At 41.3% G+C, this 9,468-nt stretch overlaps 1 protein-coding gene across 2 annotated transcripts in view; it reads right to left on the bottom strand.

The window, feature by feature from the left end:
* CRIM1 (cysteine rich transmembrane BMP regulator 1) overlaps window positions 1-9,468 on the bottom strand; it is a 509,439-nt gene that overhangs the window by 26,964 nt on the left and 473,007 nt on the right. For both annotated transcript variants that reach the window (XM_019527120.1, XM_019527119.1), the window contains 2 exons: window positions 1,364-1,558; window positions 233-277 (listed from right to left, as the gene is read on the bottom strand). In XM_019527120.1, coding sequence (XP_019382665.1) covers window positions 233-277; window positions 1,364-1,558 — 240 coding nt within the window. The remainder of the gene's footprint in view (window positions 1-232; window positions 278-1,363; window positions 1,559-9,468) is intronic.

Genomic DNA, 9,468 nt, shown 5'->3' on the forward strand with positions numbered 1-9,468 from the left:
TTCGTTTACTTGTATTTATCCTGCAGAAATTATGCCTAGACCTTTGTAAACATATGGAAGGAAGCCAACAACTAGCTTTTTCATACAGCAAACGAACATAGGGAGGAACTACAGACCTTACAAAGTACAGTTAATGACTTTTGTCAGCTCTTACCTCTGTGGAGATGGACAATGTCATTTTCACTGGGTGTAGGCCAAATTGGTGCTTCGAGTTCGTTATCTCCTCGGTGATTTGTTTTCTCAATAGGGATGTTCGTGGGCTCAGGTACATACATCTCTGCAAATAGGATAAATACATTTTTTCATAAATCATAAAATCATCACCATTTTGCTGTATCTACCTGTGGGTTCTGGGCTTTTTTGGATCGGTAGTCTTTTAACCCTCTGGATCTTACTGCTACTTTGGAAGCCCTCATCATTACTGCTATCAATTCTTTTTTATTTGTTAGAGTATTTTTGCTTGCTGAACACATGTGGAAGGTTACAGGTTGCTGTTCATTTCATACTGTACAGGATACTACTGCTTGTAGCCCAGTGCTATTATACCATTGAGAACTGTATGGAACAGCCCTCAGAGGTGGATTTTTTGGTTAAAATATCTTGTAGTAATATACTATGTCATATTCCTTAGATTCCAAGATTCTGCTCCCATTAATCCCACTCTACCAACATTAAAGGCCAGGAACACAGCTGAACTTTCCCAACTGGTGTAGAGTTGTCTTCAAATAAGGTTGTAGTAAGAAGTATTTGAGTTCCCAATATTTGAGGTATATAATGGGTTTGAAAAGGGAAGAGCTGAAGCTCAACTCACAGATAGTCTTTTAGAGGTTATCAACTGACAGAAATAAAAGTGCAAATCTGCAGTAATAAGTCAGAACCAGAATAAGGAAGTTGCAACAAATTCCTTTGATTCACTTGGACATAAGAAATTGTCCCATTATATCAAAAGTATGTTTTTTATAAAATCAGTTTGGGAAGAAATTCCCAATTGCTGGGGCAAAAGAAATGCCAGACACCTGTAGATCTACAGAGGAATCCAAATATATCTTCTTCCATTTGACCATCATGCTTTGCTTTCCCCTCTTCTCCCAAAATTTATGAATAAGTCAGTTGGTGAAGAAAAGCAAGCAGTTAGTTTTTTAATTCACAGGTTTCAAGAGCTATACTATTGTACGGTGTTTGTCTATCTACAGTGAGTATTTAGTTCCTCAATTATCCTGTGCTGCTGTTTTTTGTGATACAAGAAACACTCCTGATATCTTCAATATGCAGCACTCTGTATGAATCACAGCTTATATAAAAAGCTGATTACAACCTTGAAAAACAACATAACTTGTCCAATTTAGGGCTATGTTCTTATTACCTGGACACATGGGACAACAGCTTCCTTCAACATTGATGGGCTCTACACATGGGAGAGGTGGGCAACTGACAGTGGAGCAAAGGGTCTGACCCTGCAAACAGTAGCAATGTGTGCAGCTGTCAATGTCCCAACGTTCTTCATCAGCATATGTTTTTCCATTGAAGTGGCACACCACCTTCTTTGGTACTGTATCTTCTGTTGGGAAAACAAAGCTGTGATCACTTAAAAAATAAGCAAACAAAAACAGTCACCCTCATCCTCAACCCAACCCCCTTCTCCCTCAGTGCTAACCAGCAAATGGAAACAAAATTATATATGTGCCTTTTCTGCCTCTTTGGTAAGGTACAGTTGGCCTGGATTTTTCATTTCTTTAATTCCTTTTTTCCCCCCTTTTTCTCATTAAATTGTCAGGCCCTGTCTCAGTTGGAAATAGTGAGGTGGTGACATCATAACAGCCATGACATTTAAAGTTAAGCTATTAAAAGGGCAAGGGATTTTTAGAGAGACTTGAAAAACTTACTGATTTCTATTAGTTGTATTAACACCTATTTAATTCCAATGCTGAGATAGATATATACACACACACACATATATATATGTGAGTGCATCTGTGCTTGTCTATTGCACAGGCATTTACTCTCCAAAGAGTTTACTGCATTAATTTTCACTCTGTAGGCTGTGGAACACTTTCTGATTGCCTGCAGTGTTACTTCTGTCCTAGTGGTGAAACATTAGGAGGCACTCGTACACATGATGTGGTTTTAGGTCTTAGGTTTGCATTCTATGCCCCCTAAATTGAAAGGTGGGTTTTATTTTTCCAACACTGTACATATGACATTGTTCTGCTGGTTGCAGGCACCTGCTGAAGGCAGAAGCGGCAAGGGGCCTGATCCTTTTTTTCCCCCCCAGTGGAGCCTGCCCACCTCTCCTGCAGCTGCGGAGGAGAACTAATCTGTCAACTTGCCCCCGGCCACAGGAGAGGTGGGCAAGGCTCTGCATAAATAAAGGACTGGGCCCCTCACTACTTCTGCCTTGAGCAGGTTCCTGCAGCCAGCAGGACTCCTGGGGCTGCCCAGGAACAAGCTGGCTTGCCCCTGGGGCACTGCAGGGAGGTGGCAGGGAGGGCAGCTGGGTGTGCTGGCGGCCAGAGAAAGTGGCGGGGATGGTGCACGGGATGGTGGAAGCCTGAACGGACTCCGGGAAGCAAGCAGCCCACCCAGGTATCTCTGTGTCCTGTTCCTGCCCTCTTCTCTAGCTGCCAGCACACCCAGTTGCTTTCCTGCTGTCTCCCCATGTTGCCCCAGCAGAAAGTCAGCTCATTCCTGGGCAGCCCCAGGTGTCCTGCTGGCTGCAGGAGCCTGCTGAAGGCAGAAGCTGCGAGGGGCCTGATCCTTTCTTTCTGCAGAACCTGCCTGCGTCTCCTGCAGCCAGGGGGTGAGCTAGTGGCTGCAACATTCCAAGTTCCAACATTGCAAACTAAACTACACTGGGATGTAGTTTAGTTTGCAACAATGCAAACTCATTTTAAACCACCAAAACTTTTGTACGTGTAATGCCATTAAGCCATACAAAGGGAAATTTTCATCATGTGAGCATCATGACATTGTTGCATGTACAAGCGCCCAGGGAGTTTTTAAGCAGTAGGTACTTCATATTCTGAACACTCTTAGTGTTGACAGTACCCTTTTTATTGAGCAGAATTAAAAATTAAATAGCGTATCTCTCCCCAAATACAAATTACATAGCTCTCCATGTTGATAGTTTTCCTTTTGTATGATCAAATGTGCAGAGGATACGAAACTTATGGGTAGTAAAAACAAACAAAACTGCACATTGCAAAGTGACCTAGAAATTAGGACAGTGGACATCATATTGTTCCATGCAAACACAACTGTTACCAAGAAGAAGAAATAAGTGTAGGTTCAAAATTGGGAGACTCTCCATTATAAAATGTGGTTCCAAATATTAAAGCACTTGCTAAATATTAGCTCAACATTAATGGACATTACATGTGGAAATTCACAGACACCAACAGTTGAATATATCCTTTAGAGTCACCTCTCAAATAAAATTATAAGGCTTATTAAATGATTTTGCTTGGCAGACCTACAGTTTACAGTTGTACTTATACTCTAGTGGCATCATAATAGACTGATATCATCCAGAGTGTCTGGGATAGTAGCCAGATGAGTAGTACAGTACACCCAGACAAAGTAAATTGAAATGTAAAAAGGAGAAAAGCAAGAGGAAGTACTGCCAAGTAAACACTAATGAATATAAGAGGCTTGTTTTAGGTTATGTATACAGGTAATTCAAGCTATGAGTGATTCAGGTTATGATTTCTACAAATGTTAATGAAGCTACATTGCTCTTGGATGGAAAATCTTCGAAGTGAAAAGGGTGGGAAGGCAAGAGCAGTAAAAAGGCAGGTGTAATTTCTAGGGCTGTGCAAATCTTTGGTCCCCGATTCGATTTGGCCTGATTTGGTGGCTGAATCTCTGAATCAGAATCAAATCCGGAGACCCTTTAATCTCTCTGAATTGATTCGGAAAGATTTGGACATAGACACAGCTTTAAATGTTTTTTCTACATACCTCAAGGTACCAGGTGGCTTGTGAATGCTGTGATGGTGGGGTGGATGGAGCATCCCACAGAAGCGCAGGGGGGTCCCCAGCATGCTCAACAGCAGACTTGGAAGTAGACCAGAAGCACTTCCGGGTCTGCCGGGGAGTGCGCTGCCTCCCCCCTCCCCCCGGCTTGGTGACTGGTGCCTCCTGGTTCTGGGAGGGTACCCAGGGTCCCCCCATGGCCAATCGTTGAGGCGGGAGGGGACTCGGGGGAGGTGGGGGCGTGGACCCTGCATGCTTGGTGGCAGACCCAGAAGTGGACCGGAAGTACTCCAGTCCACTTCCAGGTCTGCTGCCAAGTGTGCAGGGGGCTCCCCGCATTCCTGTGGGACGCTCCATCCACCCCACCATTGCAGCGTTCATGAGCCACACCTGGTACCTCGACGTATGTAGAAAAAATATTTAAAGCTGTGTCTATGTCTGAATCGCTGATTCTCTGAATCAGCATCAAATCTTCAGATTCAGCTGAATCAAATCAGGGACAGTGATCCAAATCAACGAATCAAATCACTGTCCCCAATTCGGGCTGAATCCAAATTGAATATGGCCTGTTTCGCACACCCTAGTCATTTCTCTGACAAGTGGAGCCCAAGAATGGGCTGTGCTAGTCAGAAGTGGATGGAGTGAGGGTGGCTATGAAACCCAGCTATTTGGTTTATTCCCTAAGCAGACTGTTGACAGGTTCCTGTGGAGAGCTAAATGCAAATGAAAGCTTTGTGTCCATTGTGTCAAATATTGTTTTGCTGCTTGCAGCAAAACCATCTTGCCTCCTCCAGGACAACTTGTTTTTGAGGGGCAAGCGGACAGGCTGCTGTGGTAAAGTATTACTTGGGTGGAATGCTAATTGCTTGTCCTCAACTTGTTTAGGTGTTTACAAGTTTGTAAATGACACGGTACAATCAGATGAAAAAAATGTAACCTGAGACATATAAGCAAGGGTGGCTGAAAAATGAGGTTGTAACCCAACGATTACGAAAGCATACAATGTGAAAAAATCCTAGTGAAGGATAAACCTCAATGTATTTTTCATTTCAGCTCATTTGGAAGACTGCATTTTGACTGACACATGAATCAACACGAAAGAGATGGAGATTGCTGTAATGAGTGGAAGCTTGGAAGAGATGCACAGGTAGGAAATAACACGCAAAAGGACCCCTTTCTTTTTGCAGCTTCTACTGGCACTGATGAAAGAAATTTGTCATGGCCAGCCATTAATGAAAGAAGAAAATAAAACGTGTCCAAAACAAGTACAAGTAAGACTTTATTTTCTCACTTATTAAATATCTATTTGTCTCCTGTAATCTAAGAGAAGTTTGTCCTCATAAATTAAGTCTCTCTATGCTGAGTATAAAAAGTAAATTTTAGAAAATATTCAACATACAGAAAAAAGAATACAACATTCAGAGGAAAGGATCTAGGGCCTGCAAACAGGAGTCACTGAACTTAAATCTATACGACATCTTAAGTGCATAGTAAATCTAGTGTTTAGAAGCTATCATGGTCTGGAACCAAAAATGGAATGGGGGGCTGGGGGGGTGGAATCCATTGTGTTCTGGAAGTCAGAACAACTTGGGAAGGTTCTGGTCCTGAGGATTTTGCCTACCAGATGATTTTTCAGCTGTTGATTAAAGACTGTATAAAAAGAGTGCTTCAGAAATCTCAGGAAGTCATTTCACAGCAGAATAACAGGAAACATATGAAAGCAACATTTTAAGATATAAACAACAAAGAAAACTGAAAGCTGCCAACAAGAGACATTTTTTATAAATGTTCCAAGTTTTTGTTTTCCCCTGATGCCTGCCCCACATTCATATTAGCAACAGCAAGAAAACAATCTGTAGCCAAAGGAATTGAAGTTACCATACTGCCTCTTTTGTGGACAAACTGTCATATTAGGAAACCTTAAATTAGCAAACATGTTATTGTAGTTGAAATCAAATAGTTAATTATATACACAGTGGGTGTATCTACATGTGTAATTAGTGCCTGAATAAACTCTGGCACAGTTTCCATTGGAGTTTATTGCTCCTGGCTGCAGCATTTACATGTGTGCCCAGGACTGCAGCATGTTGAACTGGGTCGGAGCAGCCCCAGCTAGCAAGGGCCCTGGGAGGGTCAGCCTGCCAGCCCAGAGCTGCTTTGCCTTGGCTCAGTGTGTTGTGGAGGAGCTGACTGGAGCACAAGGATGCTATAGTGCGGGGGCTAGCTGGCAGGCAGCCCCTGCACTGTAGCACCCTCATGCCCCAGCCAACCCCAGTCACTGTCTATACGTGGGTTGCAGTGCACTAAATAACTCCGCTGTAGGATAGCACTTGTGTTGGGAAGTACTATCCTGTGATGGAGTTAATTAGTTTATTCCAATCTAAAAGCATTGCACACGTACGCAGTAATGCTTTACTGTGGAGCTAATTAGTCAACTCCATAGTAAAGTGTACACATGCCCCCAGTATAAAGAAGATAGAACATTGTCAAAATACAAGTACACACTTATCTACAGTCTCCATAAAAAGTTTTGGACAGAAAATGTACTATAATTTGTCATGTACGATGATAATTTGTCATCATTAAAAGCAAATAATCATTAAAAGATTTTATATTTGAACACCAGTTGAAGTCTTTTGCTTTTATATGTTGGATTGCTATTGTTAAGAAATGGCAAATGAGCAAATTCTAGCTGCCCACAAATTTACATGTTTGTAATACTGACCTAGTGCATGAGAATCTGAAGTACAATTTACTAAAAACATGACATAACAAAACCCCCAAAATCCAAAACAAAAACACAAACTAGCTAGGTCACTTCCTTTTCCAAGATGATGTAAATACAAAAAGTTAGCAACATATGTAACAGAAAGAAACTTGCAGAGGTGTAGGTTGTAGATGTGTTGGTGTAAGGACATAGGCAGACAAGATTCTTTGGGTGAATCTTACATCTTTTATTAGACCAACTAAATAGTTGGAAAATGCTTTTCTTAGAACAAAACTTACATATTTAAAAATATAAGTTGTTACTACTGAGTGATAAAGGACATGTAAAAAAAATGGAGGTGACTGGCCAATTCCCTTCCTTTTGTAAAAATGTACATTAGTCTTATCTTTAGTTCAGTCAACAGATTTTGAATGGTGTAACTAAAACAGAACCAGACCCAGGATTTGTAACCCATGTTCCCTTTTACTGTAATCTGTAAAAGAACAAAAAATTCTCATTACACATGGCTATTTTACTAATTATCATAATAAGCCAGAGATCAGTCTGACATTCCTAGCACTGTTACTTTTCTTTAATGTCAGATATATTTAATACCCGATTATTTTCTTTATCTTACCATAAAATATTTATTTTAAAATTCAAAATATCTCAGTATCAAACTGAAGGAGTATCTTCATTAACTGGTCAGAGCAGTTGTTCACTGTGGCTGCCTGCAGACATGGGAAAAAAACCCCAAACGATGCCTTACTTTAAAGCTGGTGTGTCCCATGCCAAGCCCAGCATATGCCCAGAAGAGGCAGCATGTTAATTGTACCTGGCTTTCCTCACATCTGTAGGAGATTGAGCGCTTTAGTGGGTTTTTTTGGCATTTTTATCTAATAGCCAATTGAATCAGCTTTAGCTAAAAGCACCAAAAAGCCCTGCTGAAGCGCTCAATGTATACCAACGCTGCAGAGCCAGGTCAAACTAATGCACACTGCTTCCATTAGAGCACATTTTCTGCCCCACATCTGTTCATACCCTTAGTCTCAAAACAACAATTTGAAACTTTCATGTGCAACAACTACCCCCTTTCCTCTGCAGTCAAAAGGAGAAGAGCCAAAAAAGGCCTGTTCCTTCAAGGTAGTGAATAGCCTCAACTGCTATCAGTTGCAAAACTGGGCCAGGTTGACTATGCCACTCATCCCAGGGACCAGCCTTGGGGTATGGAAAAAAACCAGCTGCTGCTGCAGCTGCACAAGCAGAAGTTGCCACCGACTGTATGTGTTGCAGCTGTTCTGGATAGCTGGATGCATTATTAGGCCTTTAACACCCACTGACTTGGTAGGAATTGGAGACATCAAGAACCTCATTGTATCAGGCCTGGAAACTTGAATGAAATCAGTACAAAGAAAACTCACAGAAATAGAGGGCAAAAAGAAGGAAAAGATATTTATACCAACAGATTATGCATATCTTAAGGAAACCTGAATGGGACTCCTTTTGTTCAGCATACATCAGTCCACAGGTGACACTGCTCACTGGAATCCTAAATGATTATGCTCTAAATACTTTTCAGAACAGAGCTAAACATATCCAAGAGACCCTATCTAACTAGTTTCTTCTTCCTGAACTTAGAGGCAGTTTGAAAAATGCCAGGAGCAAACCAACAAGACTGTTATGCATCTCTGTAGGGAAACAAATAGGATGGTCATTAAACACAAATATGCAGGAAAAATGCAGTCAGGATTGTAAGAGAAGTCTCTACCAGAAGACAAAATGAGTGTAACTCTAGGTTCTTACACAACTATTAGGCATGTTCTTGGCTTCTTTAAAATGGACAAATGGAGAAGACACACTTATACACTGACTGAGGGCAGTCTTTGCAAAGTCATAGTGACTCTTGAAATCAGAGTAGACCATGTATCCTATCAGGCTCTTCCCTTCATCATATGGCATAAGAACTACCAGTGGGTAGCAAAAGAGGATTATAACAGTAAGAAAGGGGACTATAGAACACAGAAGATTGATAGCTTACTTGGCAAGGTTTTGAAACAAATGGTTCCAAAACTGAAACTTTTGCTTACATTGTCTGGTTGCATACTTGAGGAAAGTAGTGAGTACTGGAGGATGTAATGGGAAACAGCCTCTTTGACAAAGAACTTCTTGGACAAAAACATGATGATGGAGAAAATGTGGTTCTGGGGCTCATGACAGCTTAGATCTTTGTTATTCCAATCCTGCATACTTCAAGCAACACCACTAATCTCATCAGATGTGGCCTAAGGTGGCCTCCCTCCTTTCCCATTATTCTAGCTGAGGTCTGAAAATGATGCAACAAAGTTGCTGCGACTTCCACATGCAGATGAGGATTGTATAAATGATGTTCATCCCTATATGGCTAAAAGCTCTCTGGTTTCAAAAGAACAAGTTTAATGCCTATATTGTGTGAGTACACAATTTATGTATTGTTTCATAGTGAAAAATGCTTGGCTTTTGATACACTCAGTTGAAAATGTGCTTTAAAAAGTGTTTATCTATGTTAATACTAGTTTCTTATGTTACTATGTGTTAATCTTTGACCAACTAAAGGGGAGTTAAAGCTGAGAGTATAGCACAAATTACAGGAAGCCCTCACTATTCATGGGTTTGACATTTACGGTTTCAAATATTCACAAATGCTGAACCCACTTCTTAAAGACACTTAAAGGAGCTCCTTGGGAGCTCTGTACTTACTGCTGCCATGTTACTGCTGTTGCCAGAGTGGCAGTGCCCCCCACCCCGCCCCG

Source organism: Gavialis gangeticus, unplaced genomic scaffold (assembly GCF_001723915.1).
Source record: "Gavialis gangeticus isolate Ggan-Ray unplaced genomic scaffold, GavGan_comp1, whole genome shotgun sequence".
Lineage (NCBI taxonomy): Eukaryota > Metazoa > Chordata > Crocodylia > Gavialidae > Gavialis > Gavialis gangeticus.